Genomic DNA, 23,620 nt, shown 5'->3' with positions numbered 1-23,620 from the left:
CTCCCAGTGCCCAGGGATGGGCCCTGGTGGGAGGAGGCTCTCAGCAGAGTGGATGGACAAAGGGGGCACCCCCAATGTGGCTGAGCAATGTCAGGAGAGCCCTGGGCATGTCCCCTGCCCTAGAAAGCCCCTAAGGGCACCCCCAGCCTCTCCCCAATGGGTGTTTGCCCACCCTGGGCTGTCCCAGCTTCACCAGCCCCATTTCCTGCCACTGGGCCCACGCTCACATCCCATGACCACCAGCATCCCGCACCACGCTCATCCCAGCCACGCAGGGACAGAGCCGAGTGCTGGGGGGTGCCAGGACTCCCAGTTCCTGCCTCCCAACTCCCAGCCCTGGGCAGGGGCTGGCACAGGCTGGAGCCCCACGCTCACGAACTGCAAGGGGGAAGCCCTCACCCACGGGGTGGGCAGTTCCCTCCTTCCTCCCCGGCCTCACGGGTGCTTACAGAAAACTCCCTTCTCCTGCTCCAGCCCTTTCCTGTAAGGGGAAGCGCCGGTGCCAGCGCCAGGCATGGGGCTGCCTCGGCAAATATTGACAGAGCTGGGAAGGCCACGCCAGGTCCCGCTCTTTGCTCCGGGCTAACGGTAAAGAGCCGCCCCTGGGCCAGCAGAGGTGCCCGGGCGGGTCGGTGCCAGCTCAGGGTGGGACTCACACCGGTGTCAGGCTCGGTGAGGCCAGCCCAGCCCATCCCGGTGTGTGCCACGGCTCCGTTATCCACCCCGCCCAGCCCCGCAGCTGCTCCCGGGATGGGGACAGGGGATGGGGACAGGGGCTGGACCTGGGGGCCAGCGGGAAGGGGAGGATGCTCTGTGTGTGCAGGCCGAGGAGCAGCAACACCCACAGCTACTCCAAGTGCATCGGGGTCTCTCCTTCCAGCAAAGCCTGGGGGCTGCCAGGGCTGAGCTCATCCTGGGATCAGATGGGGTCAGCCCGGCCCTGAGTCACCATCCCGCTGCCTCTTCCCCAGCCAGCACCGACCCAGATCTGCAGCAGGATCCCTCTGTGCCCCATCTCCCTTCAGAGCCTCCCAAAACAGGGCTGGGAACCGCACTGGGTGCCCCGAGGGAAGGGCTGGTACCTGCTGGCCCTGCTTTCCCCTTTCTTGTGAGTCAAACCAGCGGAAGGGGCAGAGGTGCAGCCGCCCTGGCACTGCCACTTCCCCGGGGACAAGAGCTCATAACAGCTCTCGCAGGATTCACTGCTGGAGCAGCTGGCAGGGTGTGGGGACAGTCCCAAGGGAGCCTGTCCCAGCACGAGGCTGGTGGGGTGCTGGTGAGGCCACAGTTACCCACCCACTGCCCGTGCTCACCGGGGACTGAACTCACACTCATGGGAGGAATTCCAACAAGAACTCACACTCATGGGGAGGAATTCCAACAAGAACTCACACTCATGGGGAGGAATTCCAACAAGAACTCACACTCATGGGGAGGAATTCCAACAAGAACTCACACTCATGGGGAGGAATTCCAACAAGAACTCACACTCACGTGGCAGAATTCCCTACAAGATCCTGCTTGTGGCTGACAGCACAGCAGGGAAGCATCCCTGCCCCACCCAGTGAGAGCACCACAGGCAGCCCACCACCAACTCTCAGGTCCGGGACAGGGTGAGGGAGATTCCCCCTCCTTGCCCAGCACAGGGCTTGGCCACTGGCTCCCCATCACCCCCAGGATGGAGGGGTTCTGGGGACTCCCAGAAGCCCAAATGAGATGAGGCAAAAGGTGGTTGTACAAAAGGATTTATTTATAAAATAAAAAAAAAATTAGGGGGGGTCTCAGTCTCAAAAGTGCCATGAAGCAGAGCAAGGAGATGGCTCTGTGTGCTGAGGGAGCAGCCCTGCAGCAGCTGCAGTGACAGGGGCCATCCCAGCCATGCAGACCACCAGGAGACCCTCAGGGGTCCCCCCGGCCCGAGCAGCCCCGCTCACAGCGCGGCGATGGCCTTGGCGGCAACGCGGCGGCCCAGGGGCAGGCTGAGGTCAGTGATGGCCAGGACAATTTTGGGACTGGACATGGTGGACACCTTCACCAGCTCTGAAACCTGCCCAGGGACAGAGGAGAAGCACAGGTGAGTGTCAGCAGGAGCCAGGGATGCGGCCAGGCACTCCCCAGGCAGGGACAGGGGTGTGACAGCTGCTGGACCCACCATGGTGAAGGGCATGAACTGGAGGATGCTCCCACGGCTGCCCTGCTCCAGGCACTCCACACACTCCTCCATGAACCACTGGACAAACTGGGTGTGGGTGCCAGCTGTCTTGGCCCCCAGGATGGAAGAGATGAGCAGAAAGAGGTTTGCTGCGGGGACAGGGAGAAAGCAACAGTCAGGTCACTTCTGGGAGGCCTGAACTTGGTGTCCCACTGGCGTCCCAGTGGTTGGACGTGACCCCACAGACCCATCCCCACCTTACCCAGCACCCGGTTCAGCGGGTCCCTCATGCTGACGGTGTGGAGCTGGGAGGCAGAGAGCGAGCTGCTCATGGAGCGATCTGGGGGCAGGAGCACGGAGTCAGAACAGCCTCACGGCCCCCTTGGCTCAGCCAACGTGTCCACACTGGCCAGCTCTGGCCACTCGAGGTCACCCAGGTCTGGGAGGGGCTTTGCCATGAGGCAGCGGTGGAGCAGAAGGGGTTTAGGCCCCATGTACCCGACAGTCTGTGCCAGTGGGGCACCCCAGAAACACAGCACAGGTGGACTCTGCCCCATCCCTGTCCCCTGTGCCAGCCCAGGAGGTTTCCCATGCTGCTTTTGGGGTGTGACCGTGGTGTCACCATCAGGAGCGGAGGAGAGGAGCAGCGACACACACGTTACACATCCTGTGTGCAAGCCAGACCTTCAACAGCTGCACAGCAGCCCTCCCATCTCACTGTCAGGGTGCAATCCAGCTATCAGAGCTGGAGCACACCCAAATCCAGCAGCAAATCCTGGGACAGACCAGGAGGATTGAGCTGGCCCCAGCTGTGAAGCACTGCTGGGCACTCTTGCGGGAAGAACTGGCTCAGGTCTGCTCCAATGGGATGGGAATCCCCTTGGGAAGGCTCTTGTGCACACCCCACAGCCCCTGCCCAAATCTGCGGGATCCACCTTGTGCTGCTGTGAGGATGCTCACCAAAAAAAGAAAGCCCTCCCACACTTTTCTCATGGAATCACATGAGTTACATGGTGGCTGCAGGAAGCGGCATTTCCACATCACTGCAGCAAATAGCCCAAAAAAGTCCTGAATGTCACTGGGAAGAGGTGGGACTGCCTCAAGGAGGTAAAAGAAGATAAGTGAAATAAAGGGAAAAGCCCATATTTCAACAGCAATGAAAGCAACTGAAACCGAAGGTCAGTGGACGTGTCGAAAACTAATATATAGAGTAATTTGGGATAAAGGGAGAAACAATGACCTGAGAATGTCCTGACTCACTGCCCAGGAGTGTGGACAATGTATGTGGGAACCATGACAGCACCCACTGGGCAGGACATGGATCCCCCCCAGCAAATCCCCCGCCGGAGCTGTCGCAACCGGTGACCCTGCAGGGACACGGATGTGACCGGGGCCCTCATCCGCTCTGCCTCAGCCTTGTTAAGAGCACTGGAATGTCAGGATTCGGCCCCAGACACCAGGAATGTCACTTCCAGCTGTGGTCTCATGAGGAGTGGCTGGAGGGACACAAAGCCCCCCCTGAGCCCCTCGGGTGTGGGGTCCTGGCATGAAAGGAAAGGGTAATGTCACCCTTTTAAGTTGTTCTGATCAGAAAAATAAAGAAACTGACTTTTCCCAAACACAGAATCTTCAAGATAACTCAAAAAACACTTGAGAGCTCTAGACCCTGAGCCAGCCAGTTTGAGAAGGGAAGGGGTTTCGTGCAAATACACATTTCACAGCCAAAAGGGACAGCGAGGCAGGGGAGGCATCCCCCCTGCCCTCCTGCACTTACTGGGGCTGGAGAGGATGTTGGAATCCTCCTCGTTGGAGCTCAGCAGCCGCATGAGCTTGGAGGGCTGGGTGTCATCCAGCGGGAACAGGCTGATGTAATCCTGGGGGGAGAGGGGGGTCAGCCCCACCAGCCCCTCACCCTGCACAGGGCTGGTCACCCACCCTGGGCTCTGCACAGCCCCACAGCCCAGGATCTGATCTCTGTTCACCCAGAGCACCCCAATCCAGGCCAGACACACGCTGAGCCCCTTGCCCACAAAAGAGAAAGGAGAATCCTGAATTTTGAGGTTGGAAGGTCTCAGAGAATCCAGAAAAGCTGGGCAGGGAGCCTGGCTTTACCCACCCACTCCTGCCACCCTCACCTTCCCCAGCCACTGCTGCTTTTGGGCACAGAGAGTCCCCAGCCAGCCCCTGCTCCACCCAGACACACCTCAATGTCCTCCCGGTGCCTCTTCTTCTGCCGGGCCGAGGCCTGGACCTTGCTGTGGGAGGAGTAGGAGCTCAGGGCACACCAAACAGAGAGCCTGGGGACAGAGCAGGGACACAGCCAGGTGCTGCCAGCCCACCTGACAATGGGTGCAGGACACAGCAGCTTCCTCTCCCTCAGGGGACAGCAAGAAATGGGGACCAGAGTGGCACCGCCAAAGCCAGAATGGGATTTGAGTAGCTGGGATTCTCATCCCAGCACAGATCATCTCCACATCTCCCCAAACAGGCCTTGAGGAGACAGTCTCCATTGCTCTGGGCTCTTACTTGGCCAGGGCCTTGCCGGGGGGGTCCATGAGGGTGTGCCACTTGGAGGAGTCTGTCAGCAGGTTGGGCAGGATGTGGCCCAGCAGTGTCAGGGTCAGCTGGTGCATGTCCAGGCAGAAGATGGCATAGAGCAGCTCCACAGCCCTCAGCGTGTGCTCCTTCCGTGTCTCCTTCAGCAGCTCCTGCAGGGTGGAGGGGAGAGGTGGGCCTGCCCCACTCCCCTCCCCTCCAGTGCCACAACTGTCCCAGCAGCCAGCCCAGGGACACCCAGGACACTGGGAACACAAACTAGACCCACCATTCCCGGCCTCAGCACCCCACGCAGCACTAGGGGTCCCTCCTGCCCTGTCCTACCTTGACCAGGTTGTTGCAGAACCAGTACACCCCCCCCATGTGCAGCAGGGTGTCGAAGATGTGGATGGAGCGGCTGTCGACCCAGCCCTTCTCCAGCACCTTGGTGAACACGCTGGTCAGCACCTCCTTGATGGGCTTCTTGGGGGGCAGAAGATTCCAGTAGGGAATGGTGTCCATGCCAGTGGAGGGGAATTTGATCTGCGTGGCCGTTTGCTGCAGGACGTCCGCGCACATGTGCTCCAGGATGGAGCTCATGATCACCACGCTGGGGCGGAGACAAGGGGTCAGGTGGGCACAGGGAAGGGACAGCAGGACAGAGAATGGAGTGGCACTGGGAAGGGACAGTGGGGTAGGAGATGGCACAGCATTGGGAAGGGATAGCAGGGCACAGAGACAGAGAATGGCATGGCACTGGGGACAGCGGGGCACAGAGACAGAGAATGGCACAGCACTGGGGACAGCGGGACACAGAGACAGAGAATGGCACAGCACTGGGGACAGCGGGACACAGAGACAGAGAATGGCACAGCACTGGGGACAGCGGGACACAGAGACAGAGAATGGCACAGCACTGGGGACAGCGGGACACAGAGACAGAGAATGGCATGGCACTGGGGACAGCGGGGCACAGAGACAGAGAATGGCATGGCACTGGGGACAGCGGGGCACAGAGACAGAGAATGGCATGGCACTGGGGACAGCGGGGCACAGAGACAGAGAATGGCATGGCACCAGGAAGGGACAGCAGGACAGAGAATGGCACGGCACCAGGACGCAGAAACAGGGAAGATGGCACGGCACTGGGAAGAAAAAGAAGGGCAGGAGACAATGGCACTGGAAAGTGGAAACGGGGCAGGAGGCAGCATGGAACTGGGAAGCAGAAGCAGGGCAGGAGATGGCACAGAACCAGGAAGTGGGAAAGGGGAAGCAGGGCAGGAGATGTGGCACTGGGACACAGCTGCGGGGCAGGAGCAGGCCCGTGTCCCCCAGCTCACCGCTCGTTGTAGAACTGGAGCGTGTTCTCTCCGTACAGGGGCGTGGCGAGATGCCGGATCATCTGCAGGGACTTCTCCCGCTCGTCCAGGCCCAGCATGCGGACGTGGGCCACCAGCCAGGCCACGGCACACACTGCCATGCTGCACACCTTCCCCTTGATGTTTTCTGTGATTTTCTAGGACAACAGACAGAGCAGAGGATGAGCACAGCCAGCCATCACCTCCCAGGGCTGTGGGTCCCGACTGCAGGGTCCCAGCCCTTCTCTCCTCCAGGGGTGACCCTGTCCCTGCCAGTCCCACTGCCACCCACAGGGCACTTTGGAGCAGGAACAAGGGGCTGGAGCCACATCAGTTTCCCACTTCCAAGTCTCAGCAAGCTCCAAGGCAGCTGCCAGAGCGATCAGGGCAGGAGAACAGGGTACCCCAGAGCTTCTGGACCCTTGGCTCCTCCTCAGGACACAGCACAAGTCCACTCTGCCCCCCACCAGCCCCACCTGGACCGACTCAAAGTTGATGACTCCATTCTCCCAGGCATTGAGGATCTCCAGTATGGCAGCTGAGATGCTCAGACACACCTCGTGCCACTTCATCTGCCTGTCGGGGAGAGATGGGGATTCAGACCCAGCTGTGGGGCCAGGGGAGCTGGGCTGGGGGCTCCCCCCGGACATGGCAGGGTGGGCACATGGGTGGGCTCTTACACCAGCTTCATCTCGGAGGAGTTGTTGAGGAGGGCAACCAGGGACTCCACCTTGGTGGAATCCGGGCGGAAGCAGGGGTGGTCGGGGTTCAGGATCTTCCCCTCCTCGGGCATGCAGGTCAGCATCCAGGTCTCGAAGAAGGGCACCTCGCCTGGAGGGCTGGAATCCGACAGGATCACCTGGAAAGGAACCAACAGGGGGTCTGCATCCAACAGGGACCCTGCTGGGGACCCCCAACCCTGGGGTCTGTCCCCCAGCCGGGGACCCTGCTGGGGACCCCCAACCCTGGGGTCTGTCCCCACCCGGGGGTGCCCATGGCCGTGGGAACAGCGCCGCCCTGTGGCCCGGAGGGAGAAGCAGGCACCGGTGAGGTCCCAGCAGGGCACTGGTCAGCCCCCCGGAGGCACTGGTTTCCCCTCTGTGGGCTGTGGTTTCCCCTAACACCAGGGTGCTCCCCAGCAGAACACAGCCCAGCTCAGAGGAGAGATGCCAGGCCAGCTGTAAGTGTAGCCACGGGGTCACAGTGTCCAGCTCAAACAAGTCCCTTGTCCCCCCACTACCCTGCCAAGTCCCTGGGGCTGGGGTCACACAGCCCGGCTGGGAGGGTCCTGTGGGGGCCATGAGCTGGGAACCCCACACGTCACTTCCTCCCCTCAGCCCGTGTCACCCAGGGGACACTATTTTTGTCCAAAAAAAGTTTCGCACATCTGTTCGGCAGCAGCTGGGCAGGAAAGGCGCTGGGCTGGGAGGGGGGATGAGATCTCATCGGACAGCCCTGGGCACATCCATCCCTGCCTGGTTCCCCCTCCCTGCTCCCAGGGCTGGCCCTTCTCTCCCCCTCTCTGCATTCCCAGTGTTTCGGTATCGTTTCGCCTCCCAGCACTCACAGATGTCGAAACATGGAAAATTTTCATGCAACCCAAGTGCAGTTTCCTGAGCAGGGCTGGGAGTTCCTCCTTGGACAGGGAGGGCTGGCACTGCCTGGCCGTGCAAGCCTCCAGCCAACCAGTGCCAAACTGGAGGGGCAAACTGGGAGCGGGCTGGTGAGCTGCAAGGTCATTGGAAGCAGCATTCCCACTGATCCCACCGCCCACCAATGGAGCACAGCCCAAGTCCTCAGGGAGGTGACAGCCAGTCCTGCTCCATCACCTGGCACCCAGAGAGCCCCAGGGACAGATTTCCAGGTGACAGGCACTGGGTGCTGTGCCCTGGGCTATGAAGTGGCTGCAGAGACAGGAGGGACAGTGGGGACAGTAGCAGGCTGGCCACTAGAGGAGGCTGATAGGCTGCAGCAGCGCAGGGGCTGAGCTGGCAGGTTTGAGAGCCCCTCTTAGCATCCAGCCTCATCCTTCCCCTCCCTCACGGGATCCAGTCCCACCCTCTCATCCCCCCGGAGGATCCTTACCTCTGAGCCATAGGTCTGGGCCACATGGCACAGCATGAGGAAGGAGATGTCAAAGAGCAGAGCCCGGACTGGGCCACTCTTGGCTGAGGGAGGAGAAATAAAGACCTTGGGGCTCTCTGGCCTCAGCAGGAGGAGGGAAGCAGAACCCCACAAGCATGGAGGCCGGGCCCTGCTTCCCCCACACAGAGTTTCTAATCCCCCCAGTGTGAACAAAGGGATGTTCCAAGTGCCTCCCCCCACCTCATCTGCCTCTGCTCGAGCCCCCAGAGCAGCTCTGGCCCCCCTCTGGGCAGCCCCAGCCCAAGCGGGGCCCCCCTCACCACGGAAGGTCAGAGCACACTGCAAGTTTCATCACACGGAGTCAGAGTCCTTATCTGGGCTGTGCTGACACATCACCCCTTCCAGGGAGGGAGCCAAGGGGCCCCCAGGCTCAGCTGGGGAGAGGGAGCTCAAGGGAACACCCCAGATTTGGGACGGGCACACAGACATGAAGGCAGCGTGTCCCCAGGAGCCCAGATCCATGCTGGCACAGGGCCTCCTCCCTGCCAGCACCCCCAGCCGGGCCTGGCACAGCTCAGCTTGCTCCGGTGCCACAGCCAGTCCCAGCTGAATCCAGCCAGGCCCCAGAGCATCCCAGCACGGGCAGCAGGGGGGGCACAGCTCCAATCTCCCCACGCACGGAGGAACACGCACTCACAGATTTCCCCGGTGATTTGCTTGGTGAATTCATTCAGCCTGGAGGGGCAGAGAGTGGCAGCAAAGCATGATCAGTCCAACCAGACAATTCCCAGCTCTGACACAAGCAGGGGGTTGCCTGGCAGACCCCCAAAAACTCCATCCCAGCACAAAGGGGCAGGAGATGCAAGGCCCAGCTCTGCAGACACCCTCCAGCACCACAGGAGGAAGTCACCTCCTCCCTGTCTCTGCTTCCTGTGGCCACACAGGTCCAGCCATGCTGCTCACCCCACACCAAGGGTGCCAGAGCCAGCTCTGAGGGCACTTCAGAGCACAGACCCCAAACAGACCCCCCATGCACCCCAAGGCACCTTGGGGGTGCCCATCACGCAGCCCCACGTGTGTGCTGGTGCGTGTGCACTAACCAGGACGTGTGTGTCTGCAGAAGGCAGGGACACACTGCCCTGGATCCAGGGCTCAGCCATAGCCTTCAGTTTTCTGAACACCCCCAGACCAACCCGGCCCCAATTCTCTGTCCTGTTCATGCAGAGGCAAAGATGGGGTGCTGTGGGGTGCAGCATCCCTGAGATCCCAGCCCTCCCCAGTGCTCCACAGGGTCACAGGCACATCCAGCCCTGTCTCGAGGGCAGTTTAGGGGGCTGCCTGTGCCCCCAGCCCCCTGGTGACCAGTCACAGTGCCACCCAGGTGGACACTCACTTGACAAACTTCCGAGCGAAGGATTTCAGCTTCCCAGTGGCTGCTGCTGCTGCCAGCAGCAAGTCCAGGCTCTTCCCAGACAGCATGTGACCCAGGACCCCCAGCAGGCCCTCGGGGGACTTGGAGTGATCTGCATCCATGGTCTACAAGCAAAAAAGTAAGAGGAAATGGAAGTCATGGGGAATGTGTGCTACAGAGCAGCAGCAAACTCCAGCTTTCGGGGTACAGAGTTGATCAGCTGCAAGAGCTGTCCCTGAGACCTGGAGGAGCAGGGACCTGCTGGATTTGGGAGAGGTGGGATGGAGGCCTCTGAGCCCCTGCCACCAGCAGGAAAACACCCCCTGTCACTCGGTAGCAGCAAAACAACCAGAGTGACACAGGGACAGGGGGAGTCCCCAGGGAAGAGGGGAGATACACACAGAGAGCAGCTGAGCAGGACGGGCAGAGCTGGCTGGGCTCACGCTGCTGGCACTGATGACATGCCACCTGACAGCTCCTCCAGCTTCCTGGGAAGGAGGAGGGGAGCTCCTCATCTCCACAATGGAGCAGCAAGGCTTGAGTGATTCCTCCATTACTCCACCCCAGGGCAGGGAGAAATCTGGCGCCTCCCAACCACCCTGGCTGCCTGGCTGGACTGATGGCTGCTGGCAAAGGAGCCCAGCCAGCCCAGCACAGCTGCAGAAGGGCACTGACCTTCAGGATGTTGGTGACAGTGGGCTCAGCCCTCAGGATGAGCCCAGGGTTTGGCTGGATGTTGGCGTTCTCGGCCGATTTCAGGGACGGAGAGTTTTCCTTGTCTGCAGCCCTGGGGGACCCCAAAGAAGGGCCAGTGTGTAGGAATCCATCACCCTGCCTCCCTCCCTGCACCCAGTGGCACCCTCAGAGGACAGCCACTGCCTCAGGCCACCACCAGCTGCCTCTCTGAGGGGACAGACTCTGCCTGTACCCAACCTATCCCAAAAGCAGCATCCCATCCCCCCAGGCCACCATATCCCAGCTGCAGTCCCCCAGTGCCAGCACAGCTGCTCCCTCTCGCTCCCCCCAAAACCAGGTGCCCCTGCCCCACTTGTGGGGGTTCCCCAGACTTCGGGGTGGCTGTACCGTTTGTCGATGAGGTTGTTCATGTTGGCCTCAGAGAGCAGCCCCTGCTTGCTGCACTCCTGCAGGAGCAGGCTCATGCAGTTGCAGCTGGAAGAGAGAGGAAAGCTGTAGCCCCAAGGACAGCATTCCTGTCACCCCAGACAGTGCCACAGGGCAGGGGGACTCGTGAGCTGCCCTCCTGGCCCTGTGCCACCCCTCCAAGGGTGCTGCAGGGTCCGGAGCAGCTCTGGGTGTCACACACGTGACTCAGCTGCCACACACTCACTGCCTCACTCATGTGGCAGCAGCAGCTCCTCAGGAAGAAGAAATGGGATCAGAAACTAACCCGGCCCTGCCAGGAGATGCCCCAGCACCCCACACTGAGGACAGGGGGGTGGCTGTGGCTACGTGGCAGCTGTGACCATGGTGAGCACTCACTTGCAGCGCTGGTCGGCTTTGTCGAGCAGAGGGGTCAGCTTCAGCAGGAACTCGAAGGCACTGTTCACATCCTCAGTGAAATCCTGGCAAACACAAAGCCAGGCACTCAGCTCGCCACATTACTGGCACAGGCCCACCTCCCCCTGTCCCCACCTGCTCCATCAGAGAAGGTTTTTGGGACAGGGAACATTTCTCTGTGCAGGCCAGGCACAGCACCATCAGTCTCACCTTGTCCCCTTGGGGATACTTCTTGAGTTTAACCAGCACTTGGGGCATCTGAAAGACAGGGAACAGAGTGACACAAGGGCAGACCCCATTCCACATCTGGGACCCCCCAGCAGCACCAGCCCACAGCTGCACACAGCTGCTCTCCCAGCCCCAGGAAAGCAGCATTTCTGGAGCAGTGTGTGCACCCAGGGGACTTTGTGCCCCTGTTCCCCTCTGCAGTGTCCTTCCACCATCACCTGGAGCCAATTTCCCCCATAACATCTCAGGAAAACTTACTCTGCCACACAAAATGAGGCTGGGCTGAAGGAGGCCCCTGACAGCAAAGTTGATGCTCAGTGGGTGACAGGAGGGCTCAGGTGGGGTGGACCCCAAGGGACACATTGTGGGGAGTGGGGACCGCCCTGAGGACCACATTGTGAGGAGTGGGGGGCATACTGTGGGGTGTGGGACACCCTAAGGGGCACATTTTGGGGTGTGGGGGTAACCCAAGCGGAATTCTGAGTGAGTGAGGGGCAGGCTGTGGGGTTGAAAGGCATCCCAAGGGACACAGGGTGGATGATGACATGCCACATGTCAGGTGGCATGTCATCATCAAGGGGCACACTGTGGGGTGGGGGACACCTCGAGGGACACACTGTGGGGTGTGGGCACACCAAAGGACGCACTGCAAAGAAGGAATGATTGCTCTGGCAGAGCTCAGGGCTCAGCAGGAGCCAGACCTGCAGGGAAAGGACAGCAGCGGGCAGGGACTCAGTGCTGGGGCTGGGCCCTACCTTCAGGAAGGTGAAGGCCGTCCACTTGAGCTCCTCTGTGCCCTCAGGACACTCGATGAGGCCCACAAAACAGGCCTTCCAGATCTCCAGCACGAAGAGAGGGGAGGGGATGCGCTGTGGGGCACACACACAAACCCTCCCAGTGCTGGGCTGGCAGCAAAGCACATCCCCCAACACAGCCAAACCCCTGCTGAGGTGTTGATGGGCTCCTGCTGCTCCCCTGGACCAGGACCAGCACAGGGAAGGCACATGGCCTGGCCCCACAGCCCCAGGCTGCCCGAGCAGAACACACTGTCACTTCTGTACCTGCATCCTCTTCACCATCATCAGCTGCTCCACTAGTGGCTGGGTCTCTCCTGTGAGGTTCATGGTGCCCTCCAGCAGCACCACAGCGTGCACGGTGGGGAAGCCTGTCTTGTTCAGCTGCTCTGAGTGGACTGAGAGCATGGTGGGGATGCTGGGTGGAAGAGGACAGCCCAGGGTCACTGGAGCCCTGCAGGGACAGATTCCTGCTCCTCCTGTCCCACTCCCATTCCCTGGCCAAAGCCCTGACCTTTGCTGCCCCAGGGCAGAACACTGGGACACCTGTGCCTGGGAGCTCCAAGGCACAGCCAAGTGCTCCCTGGGAGCAATTCCAGGGGGATCCAGAGCAGGGACAGCAGCCCTGGTGTGGCCAGAGCAGCTGAGGGATACTAAAAGGTCTCAGGGTCACCAGAGGAGCAACCCCTGGGTAAGACTCCTCTGTAACAAATCACTACTAGCTCTGTCCTCTCTCCTCTGGGCAGCCCCTGCTGGAGCAGGGATCTGAGCTGGGAAGGGACAGGGAAGCAGGCAGCCAGCGTGCAGGGAGGCAGGAGCCTCAGAGCAGGAGTGTGGGGGACTCAGGGTGAAGCTCAGACCCATTTCACCCCCTGAGCCCATGGGGCAGCAGCACACCGGCACCTCTTGACGAGGGACACACAGTCATCAGCCTGGCTCCGCAGCGGGGAGCTGCCAAGGTTGTTCAGGTTCTCTCCCAGCTTGATGAGGGACTGCTCCACGGTGCTCCAGGAGGCTGGGGAGGGAAGGCAGGGATTCAGTGAGGGGACAGTGGCACATGGGGAAACCAGGCAGGCCAGCTCCAAGGCCTACAGCAGCCAGACAGGCTGAAGAGGCTGGGAGTCCCCACTGGTGATGCAAGCCCAACCCAGGGGTCTGTGCACTCCCAGCAGGTCCCACCCCAAGCCCAGCCTGGCACAGCCTCCTGGCCAGACACAGATGAAGGCGTGGGGCTGTGCCAGGCTGTCGGAGCACGGCGCTCTCCACGCACCCAGGAACGGCTCCCGCAGCCTTCACATTAATTCTGCTCCTCTTCCAAAGGCAGCAAGCAAGGGAGGGGGCAGAGAGTGGCACAGAGCCAGGGAGGAGATGGTTACAGCAACAGGGCTGGAAGATGGATAGGCTTGGAGCCGCAGGGACAATGCGGCAGGAGCCGGGCAGGGGGAAGGGAGAGGTGGCAATGATATCTCTCCGGGGCCAGCGCGCGGGGCAGGGACGTACACGTCTCCTCCAGCTTGGCAATGTGGATCAGGGCACGGTTCTTGGTGCTGCTGAGCACCTTCTCCAGCCTCTCCAGGCACATCTTCAGCTGGTTCTCCGCCGCCGCCTGCTCCAGAGGCTCCTTCACCTTCTCGGCGTAGAAGGTGGCGCAGCGCAGGAGCCAGGTGAGGGCACTCAGCAGCGCCCGGCACAGGCTGATGCACTCCTCGGCCTTGCCGTGGCAGCTGGCACAGGAGACAAGTGGGAATGTGCTCACCGTGTGTGTGGAAACTGAGGCACGGACACTGGGGAGGCTGGGGAACCCAAAAGCAGGTCCCGTGCTCCCAGCCCCACTCCTCTGCTGCAGATCCCAACCTGCTCAGCCCACCAGCATTCCCGCTGTGCCAGGGGGAAGGAGACACCCCCAACCCCCCCAACCACGCAGCCTCCTGGCTGGCCTCTCCACTACAGGGAAACTGTCCAAGCTTTTAATCAAATTATCTCACTAAGGGAGGCTGAGCATTGATCAGCGCACTGCGAGAGGTGAACGCTTTCCCCTCCTGATGCACAAACCATCGGGGCCAGAAGTTTTGATCAAATTAAGCAGAGGATCAGAGCAGGCAGGAGAGGATTAAGGGTCAGCTCTGCAGTTGGCCAGCGACAGCTCCTTGTCAACATCTGCCACTGATGCATATTCATTGCTGCTGCTTCATTTCATCTCATTGAAGAGCCTTCCTCATCCTCCTTCTCCTCCCACTGTCCCTGACACACGCTCCTGCCTCCCAGAAGAGGCTGTCAGGGGTTAACAGGAAGATTTCTGAGCTTTCTAAAAAAGTTTTTGTGGCCTGAATTGTCTGGACTCCCCTGGGTCCTGCAACACCAGCGGAAGAGCATAAAGGAAAAAAACAAGGCAGTGCCTGGGGCAGCACAGGCAGGAGCAGAGTGGGACACACAGCTGGGGCCTGGGAAGGTGCAGAGGGAAAGGAAATAGAGACCCTCAGACCATGGGTCTCACACCCACCCTATCTAGCTGAACTGGGCAGGAAAACCACAGTGAGGTTTATCCCAGAATAGAGGGGTTTCAGGCAGCTTTCCACAAAGCTGGTGGGGCTCAGAGTCCCTCTGCTGTCCCTGTGCAGGCACTCGTGAGGCAACAACTTGGTAACAGACACAGAGCTGGAGGGGGAACCTGCCTTCCTCTGCCAGCGTGAGTATTCTGGGATCAGACAGGACTCCCAGGCTCCGCTGGCTCCTGGTTCTGCCCATGGCACAACCAGGGCAGAGATGGCAGCGCTGGAACACCACACGGTACCTGAGGCGGTCACAGAACATGTCCATGATCTCCAAGAGCGACTGGACGCACAAGTCCCGGGAGAAGTCATCGAACTAGAGCAGGGGAACACAGAGAGGCTTCAGATGGGGACTGCTCCGCAGCTCCACACAAGCTCAAGCCCTTCCTCCAGGGCCGGGCCAGGCGCTGCGGCCACAGGACACTCCCCCTGGCAGCTGCCCAGAAGCCACTTGAATGAGAAGTAGGTCAGGGCTGTCTGTCGGCCAGGTCGTGCCCTCCCGGGGTGCCGAGAGGCGCTGGGGCCGCGGCAGCAGGGCCGGGGCTGGGTTTTCTCCGCAGCCTCAGGCCGGGGCTGCGCTGCCCTGGCGCGGCGGTGGTGGCCGGACGCCAGCCCCCTGCCCACCCCCGGCTCGGTGGGGGCTGGCAGCGCCGACAGCCCGGCCGGCCGCGGGGCTGGGGGCAGCAGAAGCGCGGCTCCCCCGCCTCCTCCCGGAGCAGATGGGGAGCCCCGCCGGGCCGGAGCTTGCCCGCAGCTCCGCGCTGGGCACACGCTGCGCTGAAGGAGGAAGGCTCGGCTGTCAAGGTCAGCGCTGTGCCCGCCCCTCCGAACGGGCAGCGACCGGCTAACAGCACCGAGCCCGAGCCCTTCGGAGCAGAGCCGGGCTGGGCTCTGCTCTACCCTCCCCATGGAGCACGCCCTCCCCCCCGGATCGATGCTGGGATCGCTGGAGGGGTCCCCACCTCGCCAGAGCTTCACGGCACAACTCCGAGCTCAGCCTGCAGTCCCCCAAAATTTTCAACGCTGACTGCCAGCCAATTTCTCCTCCCATCCCCATCACAACAACGAGGTGGGGAAGAGAAATCATTCTCCCTGAAATCATTCCTCCTCTGGTCACCCTGAGGCGACCCTGACAAGGAGGAGAGTGGGGGGGTCTGTCATAGCCTGTGAGGAGCGTCCCAACACCAAACAGAGGCAGCCATGGAGGGTGCTCAGTGTCCCCACGGAAGCAGCACAGGGACACAGAGCACCCCAGCGTGGTGTGTGGCTGCAGCCACATGGCCCAGGCCCTGGCAGCTCCTCCACGGCCAGCTCCGATCCCCGGAGCGCCGCCAGCACCGCCGGCCGCAGCGGGATGTGGTTTCCGGAGGTTGGGATGGGGTTACACAAAGGCCAGGAGCCTGCCAGGCCCCCCCAGGGCAGAGGGACAAGGCACTGACACCCCCAAAACCCCCTGGGACCCACGGCAGCCCATCCCTGGGGGGACAGGGAAAGGCTCAGGCACCGATCTGTGCCGGCTGCCCGCTGCTGACTCAGCCCAGGATGTCGCTTTCCACTTGACCTATATTTGCTGGGAGTTGTGGGGAGGGAAAGGGATTTGTGGGCTTGTGGGTAAAGAGTGAAACCTCCGAGAGCACCTGTCAGAGCCTTACCTTGCTGATGGCCATCAGCACCGTGGAATAAGACACCATCTAGGACAGAGAAAGCCAAAACAAGCGCGGTGTCACGGGGGCTCGTTGCTGAGGAACGGCAAGGTCAGGGCACGGCCCCGCTGCCTGTCACCGCAGACGGGGCCGGGGCCGCGCCGCTGACCCGGCACAAATCCAAACAGACATTTTTAGGTGATCGCTGATGTGTTTCACACAAACTTTAGGCGATATTAAATGCCAGGATACGGAAGCGTGGCACTCACAGCGAGTGCAGAGCCTCCTGGGGGGCAGAATTCCCACCCTGGGCGATGGCAGAGGCTATTTATGGAAACATCCCTGCCCAGGGCACACGCTGAGCCCTCCACTGCCTGCCCTGGCCCCAGAGAGGCTCACATGGGGGTTTGGGGTGTCTGCCCAGCCCAGGAGAGGCTCACATGGGGGTTTGGGGTGTCTGCCCAGCCCAGGAGAGGCTCACATGGGGGTTTGGGGTGCCTGCCCACCACCAACACCCCAGCTGCTTTGCCCAGCCTCACTGAGGCTGCAAGGTGACCCCCAGCAGCACCAGCAGGTCCTTACCTGGGAGCTGATGGCGTATTTCAGGTAGGACAAGATGAGTGGGTTTGGGGACGGCCCGATCATGGCCTGCTCCAGGAGAGCCTCTGCAAGGAAAGAGGGTCCCAGGTCAGCACATGGGGACACACAGACACACTCTGTGCTCCCCTCATCCCACAGGGAAGCTGGCAAAGTCCAACTGGACCAACCACAGAGACTCCAAACCACTTTTCTCTTAAATTCACTGAATCCCACAACTTTCTAATCCCTGACGGGCACAAGCCAGTGAATAATTCAGGCAGAGCTCGCAGCCTCCTGCTAACACAGCTCTCCCCGGGCGCTCCGGCCCCAAAACTGCTGCTGCTGCTGCTCTCCACCTTCTCCTCCCTCCCACTTCTTGCCAGGAGGCTCCTGCAGCCTCCACTGAGTGTCTTTTACCCGGGCACCTGGGGCTGAGCTTGGGGCCACCAGTCCCCTGCACTGGGCGCAGCCCTGCCCGTCTGGCCCTCGGTGGCCCGAGGGGCTCTGCCCGTCCCATCTGCTCAGCCAAGCCTTTAATTGCCCATTTGAACCATGGCAGAGTGCAGGAAGCACCTCCCCGAGCAGGCCCCGGGCTGCAGAGCAGGCTGCAAGTAGGTCAGAGCACCCAGATGCAAAAGGGGGAGCAGCAGCCGGGTGGGAAGCTGTCACCCCAAAGCCGAGGAGGAGGAGCCACCGCCGGATCCCGAGCGCGGGAGCAGGAGACTCCCTGGGTGTCACTCCAAGGCTGAATCCTGGGCCAAGAGCTTCTGGGATGAGGACAGAAGGCTGGTGGCAGCCGTCCCCTCCCCAGCCCATCCCAGAGTGTCACCACGAGCCAGGCACATGCTGCTCCCCGCTGCAGACGTGTCAGCAGCGATCTGCCAGGCCCTGCCGTGAGCCTGGCAGCTCGTGCCAGCTTTCCCTCCTTTGTGCTTCCAAGCTGAAAGGCACGAGCTTGGGAAAGGACGGCTCTGGGGGCTGTGCTGAGGAAGGGAGCTGCTGTTCCAGCCATCAGGACCTCGGGAATGGGCTCTCCCTGTGTGCACACAAAGCTCAGAGGGCCAGCGTCCTGCCCGTGTGGCTCCCAAGAGGAAAAGGGGACACAGCTCCTTCCCCTGCTGGCAGAGGAGCTGCCCCAAAGAAGCCACTGAGGCCTGGCTAAACGTGGGCCAGGAGAAACCCATTCCTGCAGAAATAATAGGGAATTATCCTCTCTGTGTCTGTTTTTGGGGATACACAGATGAGGCCAAGCCAAGCGCCCCACAGGCCTCGCTGCCAGAGGAGCAGGAGCCGGTGCCACCAGGGTGGGAACAGACACCTGGGAGCCCCAGGGACAGCTGGGCAGCAGCAGGACTGGCCCTCGAGCCAACCACCCCCACCCCCAGCAAACCCATCCCGAGCAAAGCCACCTCCCCACGGCCACAGCTCCATTTGGCCCCTCCAGCCACGCCTCGGAGATGACAAACCCAGCAGGGGCAGCTCAGCACTGGGGACAGGGGGTGACAAAAAACAGACGCCGACACAAAATCCAACGGGAGGACAGAGAGAAGGGAAAAGCATGCACAGGGGAAAGATCCCCGCGCTCAGAGGAGTGAGAGCTGCTGCCTGTGTGGGGCTGGCTCCTTCAAACCCCCTGGAGCAGCAGCTCTGTTTATTTACCCCGGGACTTGCTGCACAGGGAAAATCCCAGCACCAAGTTTCTATAATTAGCAGGAGAGCCTGGCAAATCTTTAAACCAGTCCTAGCCTTTGGCAGGATTTCTGTGAAATGCCCTTGAATTGGGCTGGGAAGCAGCCTTGGGAGCAGCACCTGGCTCCTGTGCAGTGCAAGAATCAGGAAATCAGGGAATCTTCAAGGCTGGAAAGACCTCCAAGAGCATCTCACCATAACCCAAATCCCCTGGAGCCACACGGTAACTCCACCACATTCTGTTTCAACACCTAACCACTCTTTCCATGAAGAAATTTCTCCTAATTTCCAACTTAATTCTCTCCTGGCTCAACTCGAAGCTGCTTCTCTTGTCCCAAAAGCTACACTGTGCTGAGCCCTGAACCCTCCCATGGGGAAAAATGAGGGAATGACCCCAAAATGGAGCCAGCGGGGTGGGAAAGGGGTGGGGGGAACAGTTGGGAATGGGCTGACATGGCTGGGAATGGGAATTTTGGCGTGAAAAGCAGCATGGGAAAGGGGGGGGAAGAGTCCAAAATGCAACAAGGACCCCCATAGCACCCCTTGAGGGAACACCCAAATACACGCGTGGGGACCCCCAAAACAGCCCAGTGCGCCCAGTAAGGAGGGGGAACCCCCCGCCTCCCCCCGACCTGCCAAGTTGAGGATGTCCCAGGTGGCTCCGCGGGGGAAGAACCGCTTCATGTTTATGGCCCACTGGTAGTCGCTCCAGCGCTCCTTCCAGGCCTGCAGGATGGCCTGCTTCAGGTTCACCACCTTCATGGTCACCCTGCGGACGGACAGCTCAAGGCGAGGGGGTCGGAGCCCCACTGGGGGGGGGGCAGAGCGGGCCGGCGAGCGCGGAGAAGCGGCCCTGCGGCTTCAGAGGGCCGCAGCTGAGGGTCTGCCCGCTCCCCGGGCCTGGAGGAGCTCGGAGACGGCCCGGAGCCCCCCGGAGCCGCCGAGGTTCGGTGCCCGAGGGTCCCGCCGGGTCCCGCCGCCCCTCACCGCGGCCCGGCGCCGCCCTCAGCGCCTGGGCACCGCCATTGCGGCACCTGCCAACAAGCCGCGCGCTGATTGGGCGGCGCGGCGCGGCGGGCGCGGGGGGTGATGGGAGTGGTAGTTCTGGGGGCTAGGCCGGGCGGGGGTGAGTGTGCAAAGGGGGGGTGGGAACGGGGGCGAGTGTGCAAACAGCGGGGTGAGAGTGCAAACACCGCGTGGGGGAGCAAACGGGGGAGAGCGGGCTAACGCGGGATGGGTGTGTGCGTTGGAACGTGGGGCTGAGTGTGGAAATAGGGCTTGACTATGCAAACGTCGAGGGTGAGCGTGCAAACGGGGTGTGTGTGCAAACGCGCGGCGAGAATGGGGGGTTGCAAACACGGGCGTGTGAAAACAGGGGCGGGTGTGCAAATAGCAGGGGTGTGGGAAGGTGGGGCGGGCAAACACGGGGGGAGAGTGCAAATATGGTGTATATGTGAGAACGAGGAGTTGTGCAAAAACAGGGTGAGTGCAAGAACAGGGGGTGTACGAACGGGGTGAGTGTAAAAACAAGGGGTATGCAAGCACGGTGCAGAGGGGTGGGTGTGCAGAGGCTCTGGGCTGGCGACACGGCTCTCCCAGCACATCTCTGTGTGCGTGTGCAGGTGTGCAAAGGCGGGCACGCACACAGGCAGGCGTGCTCGCACGTGTGGATGCGCAGCAGTGCGTGCGTGTGCGTGTTCCTGCACACGCGAGCAGACACCACCACCCCCGGGCGGGTGTGCACACACAGGTACCGGCTCAAGGCCGGGCACACGCGGGTGTGCACGGCCGCGCGCTGCAGACACGTGTGTGCACACACGTGGCACAGCCATGGGCCTGGGCTGCCCCCCACCCCCTCCCTGCAGTACCAGCAGCTAAAAATATCCCCAGGGATGGTGCCAGCCGTTGCCATGGCAACGGGAGGATGGGGAGCAGGGCCGGGGGGCAGCCCCCCAGAACTGCCAGCCCCCCCCCCAGTACTCCCAGCACATCAACCCCTCCCCCAGAATGCCCCCAGTAGCCCCAGAACCCCCTGCAACCCCAACACCCCCAGGCCTCAGCACCCCCAGAACACTCCCAGCCCCCCCCCCACAAACCCGCAGCACCCCCAACACTCTCTGCACCCCCAGAACTCCCCAGGGGAGAACCCCAGGGGAGCCCCCAAGGCTCAGGAGCAGGGTGAAGGCCCCCACTGGGGGGGCTGGGGTGGGAGCTCAGTCACCCACAGCCCCCACTGTTCGGGGAGGGGGGGGGGGGGCTTCGCGGCCCCTTAATTCCCCGGTTAATCATTCATGGGGCCGGGGCGCAGCAAATCCCCCCGTGCCGGGGCCGGGATTAGGCGGGCAAGCGGCTGCCCAGCCGGCGAGGGGCCCCGGCAGCGGGGGGGGACACCCCGGCAGCGGGGGGGCCCCGCCGGGGGCAGCCCTATCCATGAGGAGGGATTTCCTGTGCAGGGGGGGCAACTTCCCACAGCTGGCCGGGGAGCAGACACCACGGGGGTCCCCAGGCAGGAGGGCGACCGGCTGGACCCCCCCCCCCCTTGGCACAGCACCCCCAAAGTCAGGGGGCAGGCAGGGGGTGGTGGCGCTGGCGGGGTGGCAGGGTGTGCTCGGGGGGTCGCAGCTCCCCGGGGCGCCGCGGGGGCGGCCGGGTGGGGGGAAGGCGTCGAGGCTTCGGTGCCTTGGCAGGGCGCCCCGGCACAGCTGCCTCCGGCCCGGGGCCGGGGGGGGGGTGGGGGGGGAGCCGGAAGGGGCCGGGGCCGTTCCCAGCGCCGGGGGCAGGCGAGGGGCGAGCGGGGGCCAGCGTGGGGGGCTTCCCCTTCCCACGGGGTCGCTGGGATGGCTGGGAGCTCTGATGGCACATCCTGCTGGGGGGCACACGGCTGCTGCCTGGTGTTCGGTGGGGTGTGAAGGATCTGATGCGGGCTAGGGGGGCACCCCCTGGGGCCATCCAGACCCCCCAGCTGGTGGTGGGTGCTGCCCCGTGTGCTGGGGATGGAGGTGCTGGGTGTCATCCCCTTCCCGGGGGTCCTGGGGGGCAGCCCTGCTGGCTTGGGGCTGTATTTAGTGTCTCTGCCGCAGCGCAGCGGGATGAATTTTATTGAGCGTGTTTCGGCAGCACAGCCCCTCTCAATCACAAATCCCCCCAGAGCAGGGTCTGCCACAGGGCACAGGGTCCCCACCCTGCTGGGGAAGTGCAGGGAAACCTCTGGTGGCACTGGGGGCGCCTCACGGGGGACAGGGAGCTGGTGATGAGTGCAAGAGGTGCCTGTCCATATGCTCCAGAGGGGCCACAGGCAAACTCCAGCCCTGCCTCAGTTTCCCCACTGGGATGGGGGCTGCCAGGCAGCCTCTGGCCGGGGGATCTGGGGACATGACGTGGTGTCGAGATGGCCGAGCCCCACGGGCTGGGGGCAGGCAAGCTCGGCCGCAGCCTTATCGCGGGCAGACGGCGGCGGGGGGCCGTGGCCGTGCCGTGTTTGCCGAGGATAAAGTGTACGGAACAGGCGGGGAGGGACGGGGGGGCCGTCACGCTGCTGCTGCCCCGCCACGCTGGGACCGCCAGGCAGGCGGAGGAGGGCCCCAGGGTGACCCAGGGACCAGGGGATCCACGGGGGCTATGGGGACACAGGGCTGTGGGGACCAGCGGCAGCAGCAGGAGGCCCGGGGGTCCGCGGGGTCTGTGGGGACACCCACCAGCAGCCCCAGGTGTCACTCTCATCCATCCCCTGGGGACTCTCATCACCTGGGGACCACCATCCCCTGGAGATCCCGGTTCCCAGGGTAGCACTGTCCCCTTGTTGTCCCCATTCTGAGCAGCGCTGTGCCCTGAGAGCCGCTGGGGACACCCCCCCCCCCCCCCCCCCCCCCCCCCGTCCCCTGGGTGTTGCCTGCGCTCCCCGAGTATGGGAAACCATCCCCCGGGCACACCCCTCCCAAGGAAACCCTCATCCCTTGGGGACCCTCCTCTCCTAGAAGCCTTCACGCCCGGAAGACTCCCATCCCCCTCACCCCCTGGTGCCACCGCACCGCCTGTGATCTCCAGGGAGGGGGGTCCCCACGGGGCTGGGGGGTGGGGGGCGGCCAGGCTGAGCCCCCCGGGGGTCCCAGGGCTGAGCTGCGGGGCTCCGGGCGGGGGTGAGGGGGGCGGCAGAGCCGCTTTAAGCCCGGGCATGACGGGACGTGTAGTCCGGGGAGGAAAAGGGGGGGCTGGGAGCAGGGGCTGCTGGGAAGGGGGTGGGGTGGCACGGGCGGGTCGGGGGGCTCCGGGGGGCGACCCTCAGCGCCCTCGCCACTGATCCCCCCGGGCTCCCGGTGCACGCCGCCATCCCCGGCCCCACAGCAGCTCCGGCCCCACAGCGGGGTACGACCCCCGTCCTCCCCGGTCCCACACATCCCCCGGGGGGCGCAGGGGCAGGGCCCCCCGACGTGCGGTGTCCTGCGGGGCCGGATCCTGCCCGGGGCGGTGTGGATCTGATTGGGGACCCCTTGTCTGGTGTGTGCCCCTCCCCGGGTCGGGCTGGGCACCCCTGGATGTGGAGCTGCCCCCTGCTTCGTGGGCACTGTCGCCAAACCCCGTGGGGACCGTCCCAGATCTCCATGAGCATCATCTCCACCCCACCGCCGCCCAGCGAGGGCACCGTCCCAGCCCTTCCTGGGTGCTGTCCCCAAATCCTGTGGGCCCCCTCTCCAGTCCCCACCGTCACTCTCACAGCATCGCCGTGGGCGCCGTCCCCAGCTCCGCGCGGGTGCCGTGCCCTGCCCTCGTGGACACCAGGTTGTCACTGTCACAGCATCCCCGTGGAGGCTGCTCCCAGTGGGCACCATCCCCACCCTGCCACGGGCGTCCCCCTGGGCCTCCCTGGGCATCGTCTCCGGTCCCTCTTCGGTACAGCCCCCCACGCTGTGGTCGCCACCCCCCGTCCCCGTTGTCACTGTCACGACATCCCCGTGAGCACCGTCCCAAACTCCTGTGGCCGCCAGCTTCACCCCACCACCGCCACCACCCGGGGGACCCTTCGGGCACGGTCCCCAGCTCCCTGTGGGTGCCATCCCCACCCCCCGTGGGCACTTCCCCCAG

At 62.9% G+C, this 23,620-nt stretch overlaps 2 protein-coding genes across 5 annotated transcripts in view; one reads left to right on the top strand and one right to left on the bottom strand.

The window, feature by feature from the left end:
• Window positions 1–1,735: 1,735 nt before the first annotated feature.
• On the bottom strand, window positions 1,736–19,602 carry MED24 (mediator complex subunit 24). Of its 4 annotated transcripts, none has more exons than XM_038162982.1 (26): window positions 19,174–19,602; window positions 16,856–16,938; window positions 16,283–16,321; window positions 14,873–14,946; window positions 13,582–13,805; window positions 12,979–13,096; window positions 12,349–12,499; window positions 12,043–12,156; window positions 11,270–11,317; window positions 11,042–11,124; window positions 10,625–10,711; window positions 10,217–10,328; window positions 9,524–9,666; window positions 8,828–8,865; window positions 8,131–8,213; window positions 6,726–6,904; window positions 6,522–6,621; window positions 6,028–6,203; window positions 5,033–5,297; window positions 4,679–4,860; window positions 4,492–4,563; window positions 4,356–4,407; window positions 3,927–4,026; window positions 2,415–2,492; window positions 2,153–2,301; window positions 1,736–2,047 (listed from the first exon to the last, which is right to left on the bottom strand). In XM_038162982.1, exons 1-26 carry the CDS (start codon window positions 19,301–19,303, stop codon window positions 1,931–1,933), a joined length of 2,997 nt encoding a protein of 998 aa, XP_038018910.1. In that variant the 5' UTR covers window positions 19,304–19,602; the 3' UTR covers window positions 1,736–1,930. The 4 variants fall into 4 exon arrangements, with proteins under 4 accessions (XP_038018910.1, XP_038018911.1, XP_038018912.1 ...); XM_038162983.1 differs by having other exon boundaries at window positions 12,985–13,096; XM_038162984.1 differs by lacking the exon at window positions 4,492–4,563 and having other exon boundaries at window positions 4,356–4,449; window positions 19,174–19,601.
• The window catches only part of THRA (thyroid hormone receptor alpha), a 19,553-nt gene continuing 14,622 nt past the window's right edge, over window positions 18,690–23,620 (top strand). The window contains exon 1 of the mRNA XM_038162990.1: window positions 18,690–18,764. The gene's annotated coding sequence lies outside the window, so the exon portion shown is untranslated. The remainder of the gene's footprint in view (window positions 18,765–23,620) is intronic.

The sequence above is a fragment of the Motacilla alba genome, chromosome 27 (genome assembly GCF_015832195.1).
Source record: "Motacilla alba alba isolate MOTALB_02 chromosome 27, Motacilla_alba_V1.0_pri, whole genome shotgun sequence".
NCBI lineage: Eukaryota > Metazoa > Chordata > Aves > Passeriformes > Motacillidae > Motacilla > Motacilla alba.
The sequence above is the reverse complement of the archived record's forward strand: the minus strand, read 5'-3'. Positions and strand labels throughout refer to the sequence as shown.